At 46.0% G+C, this 18,795-nt stretch overlaps 1 protein-coding gene across 1 annotated transcript in view; it reads left to right on the top strand.

The window, feature by feature from the left end:
• The window catches only part of vwa8 (von Willebrand factor A domain containing 8), a 57,573-nt gene extending 45,432 nt beyond the window's left edge, over positions 1-12,141 (top strand). The window contains 5 exon segments of the mRNA XM_029458697.1: positions 1,436-1,561; positions 5,809-5,967; positions 7,644-7,742; positions 7,921-8,159; positions 10,460-12,141. Coding sequence (XP_029314557.1) covers positions 1,436-1,561; positions 5,809-5,967; positions 7,644-7,742; positions 7,921-8,159; positions 10,460-10,568 — 732 coding nt within the window. The 3' untranslated portion in view covers positions 10,569-12,141.
• The last annotated feature ends 6,654 nt before the right edge of the window (positions 12,142-18,795 follow it).

The raw sequence follows: 18,795 nt of genomic DNA, 5'->3' as shown, positions 1-18,795 counted from the left end.
TGTGTGTGTGTGTGTGTGTGTGTGTGATGAGAGGAAGATCCTGCAGCATGATTACAGAGCAGCGACACGAAGCATTGCTCTATTATTCTCCTGTCCAGGTGTGAAGTTCTATTTGTATATGTTGTGGTGTGTGTGTGTGTGTGTGTGTGTGTGTGTGTGTGTGTTTTCCATCCAGGTGTTTGCAGCCTCGCCAGCGCTGGCTTTGAACATGAACGTTGCTTATTGTTTGTGTTGGTCCTTGTAGCCCGGAGCTTCTTTCCCTCAGTGAGGATGATGAGATTATAAGCAGTGATGCGGTGAAGTCATCTTATTTTCATCATACCTGAAGAGTGATTTAAGGAGACACACACACACACACACACACACACACACACACACACACACACACACACACACACACACACACACACCTAACCAGAGTCTCCCTGAGGGAACCCCCTTTCTATGTATCTCTCAACAGAGAGCTGGCTCACCAAACATAAACTCTGGGCACGTATTCATCAAACGTCTCGGAGCAGGAAGTCCGTCCAAACTGAAAAAGATTCTCAGATCAGATCATATTTGTGCTGCTTTTAGATTTCCATTTCATTTAGCAGGAAATGACTCATAGAGCTGAGACTCGTCCCGACCTGTTGACAGTCGTGCGGAGACGTCCCAAAGGAGGAAAGATATTTAGGGAAATGTTTGGCTTATTAAAAGATATCACGTGAGGTGACTGATGGAGCTACAGGTTTCACTCAGCGTGACGTTATAGAACATTAAGAATACATATAGGTCATAAATATCATTAGAAAACTTAAGATATGTATTAGTCTTGTCATATTTCTTTGTTCCTTGGTTGTACACATAAAGAAATAAAAATAATTCTGCATTTCCAAATTTGTATTTTATTTATTTACAACATATATATTAAATATATTTAATATATTAAAAGGAATATAAATAAAAAATAAATGACTGAAGTGAAAAACAAAAAGAAACTACAGCTTCAGGTACAGGCATTACGTTATTCTACTCTGTGTAGATATTATTATAGTAAGTCATGAATATTTGCCATACTTTAATATCTGAGCTTTTCCAACATTAAATGAACGATGAACCTCGATCTGTTCATCACTTGTACTGCACACCTGAGGTTCTGTGTTCATTGTGTTCTCTGGCTGTTTATCTGCACACAGCTATTGTTAGTAAGTTTTGTAGGCCTCACACACTGTGTCTATAATGTCGCAGCCTGAATTACAACCGTGTGCTGGAGTTCCCCCTAGTTTCACAATCTGCCCCGCCACAATGAAATCATCTTCCCCAGACACATTTTGAAATGTGTTTATTTATTTGGTTTACTGGTACATCATTGGTCCATAACCTGTACTCAAAGTGTGTGTGTGTGTGTGTGTGTGTGTGTGTGTGTGTGTGTGTGTGTGTGTGTGTGTTTCAGGCTAAAGGGAAGGAGCGGCAGTGGTTGAAGAACCAGGCTCTGGGAGAACTGGACGATGCTAAAATCATTGATGGACTCACTGGAGAGAAGGCCATATACAAACGCAGGGGAGAGCTGGACCCAGAGGTAGGTGTGTGTGTGCACATGTGTGTTGCTCTTATTTACCTTTCTTTCGAGTGTTTTTTTATTTTATTCAACAACATAACAACTTTGTAACTCATTCAGTGTAAAATACTGAAATACAAAAGTCTGCATGTACATTTATTTATACTGTATATATAATATATATATATATATATATATATATATATATATATATATATATATATATATATACACATTATATAATATATATATATTATATATATATATATAATACATATATATACACATTATATAATATATATTATATATATATATATATAATATAATATAACATATATACACATTATATTATATATATATATATATATATATATTATATTATTAATTAGATATATTAATATATATTATATATTATATATTAATAGATATATTTATATATTACTATATTATTATATATATTTATATATAATATATATAATATATATTACTATTAATATATTATATATATCATCTTTCAATATTTTAATCGATATCTATCTCTTATCTATAATCATATCTATCTTCATCATCTATATATCTATTTCATATCTCATCTCATTCTATTTACTCTCTCTCTATCTTATATATTCTCTTCCTCTCATTATCTATCTTCTCTATTCCTTCACCTCTCTATATCTTCTCTCTTCATCTCTACTATCTCTATCTTCTCTCTCTACTCTTTCTCTGGCAGCAGCTCCCTAGGAACCCCCTCTTCCCTTCTCCGGGCCACATCCTCAGCTCCAACTGGGGGATCCTGAGGCGTTCCAGGCCAGAGGAGAATATAATCACTCCACCGAGTCCTGGGTCTTCCCGGGGTCTCCTCCCAGCTGGACGTGCCTGGAACACCTCCCCAGGGAGGCGCCCAGGTGGCATCCTTACTAGATGCCCGAACCACCTCAACTGTTTCCTTTCAACGTAAAGGAGCACCGGCTCTACTCCGAGTCTCTCACGGATGGCTGAGCTTCTCATGCTATCTCTAAGAGAGACGCCAGCCACCCGTCTGAGAAAACCCATTTTGGCCACTTGTACCCGTGATCTCGTTCTTTCGGTCATGACCCAGCCTTCATGACCATAGGTGAGGGTAGGAACCAAGATCGACCGGTATATTGAGAGCTTTGCCTTCTGGCTCAGCTCTCTTTTCGTCACAACGGTGCGGTAAAGTGACTGTAATACCGCCCCAGCTGCTCCGATTCTCCGGCCAATCTCTCGCTCCATCGTCCCCTCACTCGCGAACAAGACCCCGAGGTACTTAAACTCCTTCACTTGGGGTAATGGCTCATTCCCTACCCGGAGTAGGCAATCCACCGGTTTCCTGCTGAGAGCCATGGCCTCAGATTTTGAGGTGCTGATCCTCATCCCAACCGCTGCACACTCGGTTGCGAACCGATCCAGTGACTGTTGAAGGTCACAGACCGATGATGCCATAAGGACCACATCATCTGCAAAGAGTAGCGATGAGATCCTCAGGTCACCGAACTGCAAACCCCTCTCCTCCACGACTACGCCTCGATATCCTATCCATGAAAATCACGAACAGGATTGGTGATAAAGCGCAGCCTTGGCAGAGGCCAACATTCACTGGAAACGAGTCCGACTTACTACCGAGTATCCGGACACAACTCGCGCTTTGGGCGTACAGGGATTGGATGGCTCTCAAACGTGACCCCCTCACCCCATACTCCCGCAGCACCTCCCACAGTATCACCCAGGGGACCTGGTCATACGCCTTCTCCAGATCCACAAAACACATGTAGACCGGATGGGCGTACTCCCAGGCCCCCTCCAGGATCCTTGCAAGAGTAAAGAGTTGGTCCGTTGTTCCACGACCAGGACGGAATCCGCATTGTTCCTCTTCAATCCAGCTCTGCCTTTACCATAGAGGGCGTGTTAGTCGGATTGAGGAGTTCCTCAAAGTGCTCCTTCCACCGCCCGATAACCTTCTCAGTCAAAGTCAGCAGGGTCCCACCCTTGCTGTACACAGCTTGGATGGTTCCTCGCTTCCCCCTCCTGAGGTGCCGGATGGTTTTCCAGAAGCACCTTGGTGCCGACCGAAAGTCCTTCTCCATAGCTTCTCTGAACTTCTCCCACACCCGCTGCTTTGCCTCTGACACGGCAGAGGCTGCCGCCCTTCTAGTTCTTCGGTACCCTGCAACTGTTTCCGGAGTCCTCCCGGATAACATAACCCGGAAGGACTCCTTCTTCAGTCGGACGGCTTCCCTGACCACCGGGGTCCACCACGGTGTTCGAGGGTTACCGCCCCTTGAGGCACCTAAGACCTTGAGACCACAGCTCATCACCGCAGCTTCAGCAATAGAGGTTTTGAACATCGCCCACTTCAATTCAATTCACTTCAATGCCCCCAACCTCCACAGGGATGTCTGAAAAGCTCCGCCGGAGGTGTAAGTTAAAGATCCCCCAGGACAGGGGCTTCCGCCAGACGTTCCCAGTTCACCCGCACTACCCGTTTGGGTTTACCAGGTCTGTCCAGTCTTCCCCCACCCCTTGATCCAACTCACCACCAGATGGTGATCAGTCGACAGCTCCGCCTCTCTCTTCACCCGAGTGTCCAAAACATGCGGCCTCAGATCAGATGATACGATTACAAAATCGATCATTGACCTTTGGCCTAGGGTGCTCTTATGAGCATCCTTATGTTCGAACATGGTGTTTGTTATGGCCATTCCATGACTAGCACAGAAGTCCAACAACAAACGACCGTTCGGGTTTAGATCAGGGAGGCCCTTCCTCCCAATCACGCCTCTCCAGATGTCTCCATCGTTTCCCACGTGTGCGTTGAAGTCTCCCAGCAAGACTACGGAGTCCCCTACTGGAGCCCCCTGCAGGGCTCCATTCAGGGTCTCCAAGAAGGCCGAATACTCAGAACTCAGGTTTGGGGCATAGGCACAAACAATAGTCAGAGTTTTCCCCCCCATAACCCGAAGGCGTAGGGAGGCGACCCTCTCATCCACCGGGGTAAACTCCAACGTAGCGGCGCTCAGCCGGGGGCTAGTGAGTATCCCCACCCGGCCCGACGCCTCACACCTTGGGCAACTCCGGAGTCCAACCCCTATCCAGGAGTACGGTTCCAGAGTCAAGACTGTGCGTGGAGGTAAGCCCCACCAGATCCAACTGGTAGCGATCCACCTCCCGCACTAGTTCCGGCTCCTTCCCCCACAGAGAGGTGACGTTCCACGTCCCCAGAGCCAGCCTCTGCTGCCCGGGTCTGGTCCGTCGAGGTCCCTGACCATCACTGCCACCCGTGTGACAGCGCACCCGACCCCAGCGGTTTTTCCCATGAGTGGTGGGCCCACAGGATGGATATTTATATATTAATATATATATTTATATATTAATATATATATTTATATATTAATATATATTTATTTATATTTATATATATATATATATATATATATTTATTTATATATATATATATATATATATATATATATTATATATATTTATATATATATTATATATATTTATATATATATTTATATATATATATTTATATATCATTTATATATATTTATATATATATATTTATATATCTATTTATATATATATCTTTCTCTCTCTCTTTCTCTCTCTTTCTCTCTCTCTCTCTTTCTCTCTCTCTCTTTCTCTCTCTTTCTCTATCTCTCTCTCTCTTTCTCTCTCTTCTCTCTTTCTCTCTTTCTCTCTTCCCCTCCTCCGTCTCCGGTGTCGCACTTAAGGAAGTGAAAGCAATGGTCTCTGAGTGAAGTCTGGGACGCAGCGTGTCCTCTGGGAAGGATAACATAGTCTCAAAAACCTCTGGAAATGTATCCCTGCTACAGACATTCAAACCACACTTAGAGTGTTTTCTTTTCCTGAGCCACACCTCCACCACACACACACACACACACACACACACATTCCAGTGGTGAGTGAGATTATTATTAAACCTTGTGTTTTTGCTCAGGCTCTCCTGTACGACACACGCAGCACAGAGATAGTTCCCACACTAATCATACAAACACACACTAACCATAATATGCCTGCCATGTTTTTCCACCTCCAAGCGTTGCATATCTTTGGTCTGGCATGAAGGGACGACATTGAAATAATTGCAACCAGTTTTGAAATCCAGTCCTTGTGTTGAATGTTATTTTAGGTAAGCTGCACCAAAGAAGTTATTTTCTTTACCTTCGTCATTAGTCCCGGCTGATGGTTGTGTTTTGCGCATGTGTGTGTGTGTGTGTTCACAGCTGGGCAGTCCTCAGCAGAAGCCGAAGCGGTTACGGGTGTTAGCCGATGTGTCCGGCAGCATGTACCGCTTCAACGGCGTGGACGGCCGGCTGGAGCGCTCCATGGAGGCCGTGTGTATGGTCATGGAGGCTCTGGAGAACTACGAGCACAAGTTCAAGGTGAGATTGTCTCTACAAACATCCTATAAGTTGCTCCTGACAAAACATCTGCCGCGCGGTCATCAGCATAAATGACGCTCGTGTTCAGTGTTGAATAAGCTGCTGCTGCTGCTGCTGCTGCTGCTGTCGCTGCCGCCGCTGCCGCCGCTGCCGCCGCTGCTGCCGCCGCTGCTGCCGCTGCCGCTGCTGCCGCTGCCGCTGCTGCCGCTGCCGCTGCTGCCGCTGCCGCGGCTGCTGCTGCTGCTGACCTTTGACCACTTTATTTTGTGCAAACAAAACTCTACTGTTGACACATTTCATGAACATAAAATCAGGAGTCCATCTTAACCAGAGCAGGATCATGAAGAAGATGGAGAAACAGAGAGGGGGGGGCGGCAGACTTCTTGGCCCCTTAGTGACACTCAAGCCATCCCAATGCTGATCACATATCGGTGTCACACACACACACACACACACACACACACTTTAGTTTGCTCATCACATGTCAGTGTAAGTGCTTCCTTTGCATACCATCCCTTAAATAAAAGTGCATCTGATAACATCTGTGTGTGTGTGTGTGTGTGTGTGTGTGTGTGTGTGTGTGTGTGTGTGTGTGTGTGTGTGTGTGTGTGTGTGTGTGTGTTATGTGGTTGTAAATAGAGATGGCATGATGAAAGATTAGTCTTGAGAATTTCTCACTTTATAGTTTCATGTCTTATTTATTATATTTAGTATATTTAATATGTTTAACATATTTAGTATATTTAGTATATTTTTTATATTTAGTATATTTAATATATTTATTATATTTAATATGTTTAACATATTTAGTATATTTAGTATATTTTTTATATTTAACATTTAATATATTTAGTATATTTAGTATATTTTTTATATTTAACATTTAATATATTTAGTATATTTATTATATTACTATATTTATTATATTTAGTATATTTTACATATTTATTATATTTAGTATATTTAATATATTTAACATATTTAGTATATTTTGTATATTTAGTATATTTTTTATATTTAACATTTAGTATATTTATTATATTACTATATTTAGTATATTTAGTATATTTATTATATTTAGTATATTTATTATATTTAGTATATTTAGTATATTTATTATAGCCATAAAGCCTAACAGAACATCTACTATCAGTGTTGTGGGAATAAACCCTCTGAACTTTCATTTTAGTCACTTTAAATATATTTATATTTTGAATCAACTGTAGGGTTTCTTGGTCCCTGAGGTATAAAACCGAACTGAAAGTCCAAATCATTTCTTAGCCAGCAACAGCGATATGACTGGATGAGACACAGACGCATTCCACCACGGTCATAACCGCCCTTATTAGAAGTCCTAATACATAATAGCTGCGTCCTGAAATAGAGCGGAGCCCGTAGTGCTGACCCGGCTACATGTCGGCCAGCTGTGAGGGTAACATGGTGTAGTGGTGCAGCCTGCAGGAGGGTCGCCTTGTGTGAGTTACGACGTGACGTTTCTGCACCGCCACACCTCACATGCTATTCTCAGTGAGGATGATATACGAGGGGGTTTACACAACATTCTGAGGTTGTGCAGCAATACAAAGTTGCCATTGATGTTGCATGTTACCTTTATACAATGTGTAAGTATATACAGTGTGACTGTTTCTCTTACTGGAAGTGTTTTCTCTGCGCAGTACGACATCGTGGGACACTCGGGCGACGGCTGCGACATCGAGCTGGTCAGAGCGGATAAATCCCCCAAGAACAACAAAGAGAGACTCAAAGTCCTCAAGGTACAGACTCGTAATCAGTCACACACACACACACACACACACACACACACACGTATTGTTGTTTATTTTTCTTTTTCTCTCATGAGTGAAACGTGAACGTCCTATTAAACCTTTCTCTCTGGCCTGTTCCCCTCCTCCTCCTCTCTGTCCCCCCCCCTCCTCTCTGTCCCCCCTGCAGAACATGCATGCCCATGCTCAGTTCTGCATGAGTGGCGACTTCACCCTGGAGGGCACGGACACCAGCATTAAGGAGCTGGCACGAGAAGAGGCCGACGAGCACTTTGTGGTGGTGCTCAGCGACGCCAACCTGGAGCGCTACGGCATCCGGCCCGAGCGCTTCGCCCAAGTCCTGACCTCTGACCCGCAGGTCAATGCCTTCGCCATCTTCATCGGATCCCTCGGTGATCAGGCCGAAAGGTGAGGAGGGGGAGACGAAGGGGTCGGGGGGGTCTTCGTGGAGGAAGTAGTGACACTTATCAGTGATGGGGTAGAAAAAAAGAGCAAAGCCACAATAAGGATACGGATGACAGGAAGAGGGAGAAAAGATGCCAGAGAGAAGAGGGGAAAGATGGAGGGAGGAGAGGTAGTAATGAAGGTGGAGCAGTATTTCAAGATCCTGCTTAAGTTGCTCCACTCAAGTTGTAGCCGATCACCCAAAACCAATACAGAACAGCAACACTACAAAGTGAAGCGGAACAATGAGTCTCTCTGAGGCCACTAATGTCCCACCTGCAGCTGATCCTGCAACTGCTGATCCTGCAACTGCTGATCCTGCAGCTGCTGATCCTGCAGCTGCTGATCCTGCTGCTGGTCCTGCAGCTGCTGATCCTGCAGCTGCTGATCCTGCAGCTGCTGATCCTGCAGCTGCTGATCCTGCTGCTGCTGATCCTGCTGCTGCTGATCCTGCTGCTGCTGATCCTGCAGCTGCTGATCCTGCAGCTGATCCCGCTGCTGATCCCGCTGCTGATCCCGCAGCTGATCCCGCAGCTGATCCTGCAGCAGCTGATCCCGCTGCTGATCCCGCAGCTGATCCCGCTGCTGATCCCGCTGCTGATCCCGCAGCTGATCCCGCTGCTGATCCTGCAGCTGCTGATCCTGCAGCTGCTGATCCTGCAGCTGATCCTGCAGCTGATCCCGCTGCTGATCCTGCAGCTGCTGATCCTGCAGCTGCTGATCCTGCAGCTGCTGATCCTGCAGCTGCTGATCCTGCAGCTGATCCTGCAGCAGCTGATCCTGCAGCCCTGCTGATCCTGCAGCTGATCCTGCATCGCTGATCCCGCTGCTGATCCTGCTGCTGATCCTGCAGCTGATCCCGCAGCTGATCCTGCTGCTGATCCCGCTGCTGATCCCGCTGCTGATCCCGCTGCTGATCCTGCAGCTGATCCTGCAGCACTGATGCCTGCAGCTGATCCTGCATCAGCTGATCCCGCTGCTGATCCTGCAGCTGATCCTGCTGCTGATCCTGCTGCTGATCCTGCAGCTGATCCCGCTGCGATCCTGCTGCTGATCCAGCAGGTGATCCCGCAGCTGATCCTGCTGCTGATCCCGCAGCTGATCCCGCTGCTGATCCTGCTGCTGATCCTGCAGCTGTCCGGCAGCTGCTGATATCCTGCAGCTGCTGATCCTGCAGCTGATCCTGCTGCTGATCCCGCAGCTGATCCTGCTCACCTTTGTTGTCACGTACAGATTAATCCCTGAGCTCTGCAGGCAGGTCAACAGAGAGGGTAAGTGCACTCTGCAGGCGGCTTTGAGAAGCTGCTGGTTACACGGTCACAAGCTTAAAGACCTTCAGGATGACTATGACCTGTTTTGCAACACACTCATGACTCTGTGAAGAGTTGGATCAGTAGAGGAAGAACAAAGCAAAGACGGAAATATCCGACCTTTGGAAACCGCTTCAGGAGGAATCACAAAAACCTAAATAAAGCAGTTTCACATTAAAAGTTTCCCCGGCGGCTGATGTTTCGCTGTTAAGAACAGAAGAACGACCCAGATCCAAAATGAATATCGTACAAATTCAGCTCAAAACTGGATAAAAAGTCAATTCCTGTCGGCTCCTGAGAGACGACCACGTCGTGCTCATACGCCGGCCTTACAGGCGACAAAATGAAACACACCCTTTCCTTCAGTAAAATGAAATTTGAGAGTCGTTTCTGGACATTAACGCGTAAATGTTACATATTACACCTTTAACTCCAGAAGCCAAGGTCGGGTATAAATGAACAAAGTATATCCAGAGTTCACGTCAGAGTGCAGGGACAGAGGACGTGAGACATTCACATGTCATGGAAGTGTGCAAGCTGAGGACCTTCGTTATGGGAAGTCATACAGCTACGTCATTTTATGTTGGGACACTTTGGGAAGACGGTTTATATCCCTGTTGACTGGCAGGCTGGTGTGTGTCCTCATGTAGAGGACACACACCAGCCTCTGACTGAAGACAGGAATGTGGGAATGGAAGGAGAAAAGAAAGACATGGTGGGTGTACACGGGACTGAAGCGCAGTGGAAGTGGCTGTGTTGTCCCGTTCCTAAGCTCCTGCATGTGAGTGGCAGCCCTTTCACACACACACACACACACACACACACACACACACACACAACACACTGCACTCTGCTCGTCCCACACAACAAACAAGCACTTGTCTGTCTTTCTGTTTTGGGAAGCGATTCTGTTGCTGAAGTTCAGCCGCTCCATTTCTTCTTTCTTTATTTCAGACTCCAGAAGACGCTTCCAGCGGGGAGGTCCTTCGTTGCCATGGACACCAAGCAGATCCCCCAAATCCTGCAGCAGATCTTCACATCTACGATGCTGTCCAGTGCCTAAGACTGACACACACCGCACTAACCCATCCTCTCACACAATGAAAAACCTCATTAGTTCTGAAGCTGAGACTTTCTGACTGTCATCAGGTCTGACTGCAGCAGCCCTGTGATCGTGTGTGTGACTGTATGTCCTGCAGCCGGGCTCAGATCAAACACATGGACTCACCTGTTGCTATTTTTATGTTTTCGTGCCGCCCCCCCCTCCCGCTGACGCACACGCACGTCTTCGTCCTGTTTTTGGGTTGTGAGTGTACTCGGAAGGGAAGGGAGGGTCGTGAACTTGAAACAGCCCTCAGTCATTTGGACTTCCTCCTCATTAGTCGCCTGTCGCACACACACACACACACACAGGAAGGCCGACGCTGACGCTCAGACGTGACGAGCGGCAATAACTCGCCTGCTTCGGAATGCTGGGACTGTGCCCGGGGAATTTCCCACCTGACTGCACACGCTCTTTAAAGGAGGCTGCTGTTGGACAACCCCCTGCTGTGTGTGTGTGTGTGTGTGTGTGTGTGTGTGTGTGTGTGTGTGTGTGTGTGTGTGTGTGTGTGTGTGTGTGTGTGTCACAGCATCTCTGTCAACATGCACAAGCCCTTTCCTTCCTGGCTGCTGGACCTTGTGACACCCCGTGCTCTTCTCAGTCCTGCATGGAATCTGAGAAAGTCTTTGATTGGCAGACCTCTCGCTCTTCTTTCTCAAACACTAACGCCTCCGACACTGCGAGGGAAATTCTCTGACGTGTCGGCGAGTGTGTAGCTGTGCGTGGTGAGACACACAGACCGGTGTTTGATTGTGTTTCTGCTGTGACATGATCTCTCTGTGCTGATCCAATACTGATTGTGATGGATCGTCTGTCAGCCTCCATCGATCGCTCTCTTATAACCGCTCTGACTCTCTCGCTCCCTCCATGTCGATGAAACTTCATGATTAAAGGGTTCATATTAAAATCATAGACATTTGATCTTATTTAATTGTACATTGTTATAACCTCACGTAGAAAATGTTTTAATTTAAAAGTAACTTTTAATAAATGGTGTTATCTTTGCTCTTTTGATTATTCTGTACTGTTGCCTGATTATTGGCCCCGCGGGTCCTTGAAATCCTTGAAAGTTGTGAATTTTAGGGAAGAAACCCCAAGGCCTTAAAGGGTTATCAGACATAAATACACAAAGTTCTTCACACGTGCATGAATTTATAGATTTTGTTCAAGAAAAGAAATCAAAGTTCTTTTGATATATTTTTACCAAACGTTGGTAGATTCACTCGTCTGTCGGTGCGACGGCGAGGTGTCATCGTGTGGATGTTGTAGCTGTGATTAACTCTGGGCCTGGAAAGTCCTTGAAAAGTCATTGAGTTTGATGTTTAAGAAGCCGATTACACGATTAATCCCATAATGTTTAAACTCAGACAAGAGATACAAGATGTCTTTAACGTTATAATTGAAGCTACAATAAATAGTGAAATCATTACCGACACTTGTGTCACAGAAGGGTTAGCGTGCTGTGAGAACACTTTAATTATCAGTGGAAGTGTTTTGTATTCCGAATAAAAACAATAATTCTACTAAAAGATGATGAGTAAGTGTGTTATGAGTTATTGTGTTGTACGTTATTCTTAGAAACAGAAAGCTCGACTTCCCTTTTCCATGTGTTGGATAACACACACACACACACACACACACACACACACACACACACAGACCTTCCTTCAACTGGTGATCTCACCTCTGCTGCTTTCTCTGTTTACTCTCAACAAACATAAAACAACTATAAGAAGATTTTCATATCTGACTCGTGTGAATGTGTATATATATATATATATATACACTATATATATATATATATATATATATGTGTATATATATATATATATATATATATACACATATATATATATATATATATATATATATGTGTATATATGTGTATGTGTATGTGTGTGTGATTGAAAAACTTCAGTCCGGATTTGAATGGAGCTCGTGGAAAGGGTGAAGATCACATGACATGTTGGAGCGGATCTGGATACACACATTATGTTTGACTTCTGGAAACGGCCTCTGAGGTCTGTGCTCTCCCCTTCTCGCTCCTCATTATATCGTACGTCTGCGTTATTATTCACCCGTCTGTGCAAAGAGAAGTGTGCTGGTGATGCCACGTTCTGTCCCTGCTTCCTGTACCACACGCCTTTATTGACACTGTTTATCACTGTGGATTTGACAAAGTGACTCTCAGAAGGGCTCCAGGCTCTCTCTCTCACACACACATACACACACACACACACACACACACACACACACACACACACACATACTTACCTTTTCTAAAAATCCCCGTACGATTACAACAGGGGTAAGACGTCTAGACTAGCAGCGTATTACATGCATTACTCAGCGTTAGGTGTGTGTGTGTTCGGTGTGTGTCCGTCGTGCTCAGAGACTATGAGTCACATTTTCTGCAGTTGTGAAACAAAACCTCTTGTGATTCAGAACTATTTTTGGTTACTTTTGGCTGATGTCATCACCTTTCAGTCTGGACTTTGTGTTTGACAAAGCAGATTACAGATAACACACATACAGTACATAGGAAGTGTGACTGTCAACTAAACTGCAGCATGACATCATTGATCCGTACACAGACCACCCAGAGGACACAGAGAGGACGCCACGGGGACGAACGGATCGCTCGATGGGATTGATCGATGATCTCGTGGCAACCCAGGACAGAGCAGGCCGAGTGATCGTCCCAGTGTTTGTCTGAACAGTAGAAACAGGAGTGTGTGTGTGTGTGTGTGTGTGTGTGTGTGTGTGTGTGTGACTGATGGCAGCTACTTGCAGGCCTGTATTTTAGAAGTGTGTTTGCAGTGCAGGAATGTTATAGCATGATTTCACATAATGATGTGGGCAGTATGTGAAAACTTCCTAAAAACGTGTGTGCGTGTTGTTTTCTGGCGGTAGTGAAGTCAGGGGTACAAGAAGCTTTTAAGTAGAAACATGTAACAACAGACTTGAAGTGAAGCATCACCTCAATACTGTTGTGTCTGTAGGTGAGTATTTAAGGGAAACTACACAAACACGAGGAATGACCACCTGCCCCTGACACCTGCCCTGACACCTGCCCGTCGAGTCCTAATTGAGTTGCACTTTGAATCTCGCCAGGAGCCTTATGAGCCGAGCTGATGACAGAGCTGAAGACAGAGTGGCGGAGCACCTGACACACAGATGTGCTGGAGCAGCGAGTCGGCCAGTTAGAGTAGTGATGAAAAACTAAGTGCTGTAAAGAGGATTACAAGAGTGTATTTCAGCACTCAGAGTGCAAACATGGGCTCATGTCTGTGGAAGCTACACACTGTCTCTATTGGACAACATCGTATTAATATGTCAGTATTCTATGTTGGAATGAAAATAATTTAAATGTGCATTTTTACACCATTTTTGTTTGTAGCAGTAAGGGAGTCTCCTGTGAGAATTACCAGCCTGGTCGTGCCCCTATGACCCCTGTAGCGGTGTTGTCAGGGGAAACAGCTCTTGTTATTGTCTTCCCAGGAAAGGTGAGGGGCCGGACAAGAGTGTTTCAAAGACCTCTGTGGATTAAAGTCTCCAGGAGAGCACCCTCCTCTAAATGTAGAGAAGCTGAGCTGCTGGAGTAAGGCCTGAGAGGAGCTCACTGCCAACTGGGTGGAACGAGGGGTTCTGATCCGCAGCTCCAGATACTGAGTCTTCACACCTCGAGTGGGGAAGCAGGGCTTCACTCTACTTTTCAGATCTACAGCCACATGTGTTGGACTCTTGGGTGAAGCAAGGCTCAGAGTTGTCAACAGATCCCCACCAGGTGGTGAGGTACATCAGGTGGCAGGGGATAGACCCAGGTGTGCAGTGATGGTGAACCATAAACATCTGGCTGAGGTCTCTGGGTTTAAACTCCCTCCTCTGACAGAATCTCCTCTGGACCCCGAGGGAGTTTGGGGTATGAATTAATTTACAGAGGTGTGGTCCGGTCATCAGGAAGCCTGCTTCTGCAAGATCTGTGGACATAAGAGCAACAACATGTGTATGGAGTTTGAGTAGCTCTTGGATTACTAGGTTGGTTTCTTTTGGCAAGTCAACAAGGTCCTGCTCCGCTCTGATATCAGGGGTCAAGATCATAACTGCTGGGGCTCAGGAGCTCTCTGAGGAACTGAACCTGACACACGCAGCCTTTGTAGAGGAGTCTGTGGAGTCTGCTGGAGATCACTGAGGTAGTTACAGAGTGAGCTGTCAGGGTCATTGAGTCTGCGTGGGAATTTAATGGACAGGAGTTGTAGACACAGGGAGTGAGGCGACCTCTGAACTGCATCTCGGCCGATGTTTGACCTCACTGGACCATGACCTTGGAGCCTGAGGGTGAAGCTCTTTATTAACCAGTCGATCTGTGTGGCAACTCTCACTCACAATCATGAGCTGTAGGGTGTCTGGAGCTTGGAGTCCAAAGGAACCAGATGAGTTCTGACGTGTGGATTCGGGCTCACTCCTTGAGGTCTCTCTTTGGAGGTATTAGGGACTGTCTGAGTGGAAACCAAAGGACGGAGCCTGAAGATGGCCGCAGGGAATACGTGTCCCACCTGGTCTGGGAACATGAAATGAGCATGAACTGTAACTGCATCAGACAGCAGGAAACCTTTCCAAAGAGCTTTGGAAAATAGTCCCCACCAGTAATGTACCATAAACACATTGTGTGGTCAACACAGTGGAGTCTTTGCTGTCATGTTTGAGAGTCTGTCTGAGTTTCTCTCTGTCATTGCCAGGCAGTTAAAGTTTCAACAGATTAACACGTACAGTCATTCTGTCACCTGAAGCCGTGCGCTTGGTTGTTGAATAACTCAGGTAAGCCTGGCTGAAGTGGAACATGTTTAATGATTAGAGCCGATCCAGATGGCTAACTCGCATCCAGCTAGCTGTGTGTGTGTGTGTGTGTGTGTGTGTGTGTGTGTGTGTGTGTGTGTGTGTGTGTAATATCAGGCTAATGAAAACTGAGACACGAGGACGGGGAAACCTTTCCACTTGGTGTTGGCACCGTCGCTTTCCTCCACAGATTCCTACTTAAACTCTCTCCGTGTCTGCCTCCGCAAATCAACTCATACATATCGTTCATGGTGTTTTATTTCACAAAATGAAATAAGTGAGAAATGACTCAAAGGCCAAATAGTGCCGGCCACCATCCATTATTAAAACTGCTGTGAAATGAGACACAAGACAGTGAAAGCAGCATTACTAATACTTCCCGTTGTGATGCTTCGGGCTTTCTTCCAGTCCTGTGATGCGTCTGACATCATGCGGAGGATGTGGTTTTGGTAGCGCGTTGCTGTGGTCAGCTCTCGGAGCAGATATGATAATGCTGTCATCCTTGACTACGGCTAAACATTGTTTTGTTTACGTGCATGTGACTGTCGAGTGGTGAGTAACGAGCTGTGTGTTGCACCAACATGTGATCTGATGATTTCTGTGGGAGTCAGTTTTGTCCCAAAATCTGACTTCTGGAGTATTCTAGAGAAAATCACTAGAAGACATTTATAAATGTTTTTAAAAGACAACCTAACATCTCCTCACTGACTGTACACGTGTGTGTAATGTAAGGGTTTGGTGTGTGTAGTGTGTGTGCTCGCTCTAATTTCATGTGGATTTGTGTGTTTTCACACACGTTGAGACACACCTCTGGTCTCTGACCTCCTCCACACGGTCCTCGCCCTCCTTTTGCGGTTATGCATCATTATTATTATTCAGTCCAGCTGGAGACAGACAGGGTCGGATTCGAACCCGGGCCACTGCTGTGAGGACTCAGCACATGGACATGTGTCCGCTGGACCATGCACACACATTCAACAATCTGTACACAAATGCAAAAACTGTTTCACAAATATGTTTTAAAATATTATTTTCAAAAGAAAATTCTGTTAGAAGTTGTTGAAAATATATATATTAAAGGTTTTAAATCGAGACTTTAGGGTTTAATTTCATTTATCTTCTTTTTTTTTAAATTACGTTTCTGTATTTATTTATAAAGAAAACTTAACTTGATTACTGATAAATATTGAACTTTTGTTGTCGGACAATTATTGCTATGTGTTGAGACATTTGTCCCCAGTATTGAGACTCATGTGTCTCCATGCGTTAGGACTCATGTTGTCTCCATGCGTTAGGACTCATGTGTCTCCATGCGTTAGGACTCATGTGTCTCCATGCGTTAGGACTCATGTGTCTCCATGCGTTAGGACTCATGTGTCTCCATGTGTTGGGACTCATGTGTCTCCATGTGTTAGGACTCATGTGTCTCCATGCGTTAGGACTCATTTGTCTCCATGCGTTGGGACTCACGTGTCTCCATGCGTTTAGACTCACGTGTCTCCATGCGTTAGGACTCATGTGTCTCCATGCACTGACACTCATGTGTCTCCATGCGTTAGGACTCATGTGTCTCCATGTGTTTAGACTCATGTGTCTCCATGCGTTAGGACTCATGTGTCTCCATGCGTTAGGACTCATTTGTCTCCATGCGTTGGGACTCATGTGTCTCCATGCGTTAGGACTCATTTGTCTCCATGCGTTAGGACTCATGTGTCTCCATGCGTTGGGACTCATGTGTCTCCATGCGTTGAGACTCATGTGTCTCCATGCGTTAGGACTCATTTGTCTCCATGCGTTGGGACTCACGTGTCTCCATGCACTGACACTCATGTGTCTCCATGCGTTGGGACTCACGTGTCTCCATGCACTGAGACTCATGTGTCTCCATGCGTTAGGACTCATGTGTCTCCATGCGTTAGGACTCATGTGTCTCCATGCGTTAGGACTCATTTGTCTCCATGCGTTGGGACTCATGTGTCTCCATGCGTTAGGACTCATTTGTCTCCATGCGTTAGGACTCATGTGTCTCCATGCGTTGAGACTCATGTGTCTCCATGCGTTGAGACTCATGTGTCTCCATGCGTTGGGACTCACGTGTCTCCATGCACTGACACTCATGTGTCTCCATGCGTTGGGACTCACGTGTCTCCATGCACTGAGACTCATGTGTCTCCATGCGTTAGGACTCATTTGTCTCCATGCGTTGGGACTCATGTGTCTCCATGCGTTAGGACTCATTTGTCTCCATGCGTTGGGACTCATGTGTCTCCATGCGTTGAGACTCATGTGTCTCCATGCGTTAGGACTCATTTGTCTCCATGCGTTGGGACTCACGTGTCTCCATGCACTGAGACTCATGTGTCTCCATGCGTTGGGACTCACGTGTCTCCATGCACTGAGACTCATGTGTCTCCATGCGTTAGGACTCACGTGTCTCCATGCACTGAGACTCATGTGTCTCCATGCGCTGAGTCTCGTGTCTCCATGCGCTGAGTCTCGTGTCTCCATGCGTTGAGACTCATTTGTCTCCATGTGTTGAGACTCATGTGTCTCCATGTGTTGAGACTCATGTGTCTCCATGCGCTGAGTCTCGTGTCTCCATGTGTTGAGACTCATGTGTCTCCATGCGTTGGGGCTCATGTGTCTCCATGCGTTGAGACTCATGTGTCTCCATGCGCTGAGACTCATGTGTCTCCATGCGTTGGGGCTCATGTGTCTCCATGCGTTGGGGCTCATGTGTCTCCATGCGTTGAGACTCATGTGTCTCCATGCGCTCAGACTCATGTGTCTCCATGTGTTGAGACTCATGTGTCTCCATGCGTTGGGGCTCATGTGTCTCCATGCGTTGAGACTCATGTGTCCCATGCGTGAGACTCATGTGTCTCATGCGCTCAGACTCATGTGTCTCCATGCGCTCAGACTCATGTGTCTCCATGCGTTGGGGCTCATGTGTCTCCATGCGCTGAGACTCATGTGTCTCCATGCGTTGAGACTCATGTGTCTCCATGCGTTAAGACTCATGTGTCTCCATGCGCTGAGTCTCGTGTCTCCATGCGTTGGGGCTCATGTGTCTCCATGCACTGAGACTCATGTGTCTCCATGCGCTGAGTCTCGTGTCTCCATGCATTGGGGCTCATGTGTCTCCATGCGCTGAGTCTCATGTGTCTCCATGCATTAGGACTCATTTGTCTCCATGCGTTGGGACTCATCTGTCTCCATGCGTTGGTACTCATTTGTCTCCATGCGTTGAGACTCATGTGTCTCCATGCGCTCAGACTCATGTGTCTCCATGTGTTGGGACTCATGTGTCTCCATGCGCTGAGTCTCATGTGTCTCCATGCACTGAGACTCA

Source organism: Cottoperca gobio, chromosome 21 (assembly GCF_900634415.1).
Source record: "Cottoperca gobio chromosome 21, fCotGob3.1, whole genome shotgun sequence".
Classification (NCBI taxonomy): Eukaryota; Metazoa; Chordata; class Actinopteri; order Perciformes; family Bovichtidae; genus Cottoperca; species Cottoperca gobio.
Note: the sequence above shows the minus strand (reverse complement) of the source record. Positions and strands in the feature narration are given on the sequence as shown.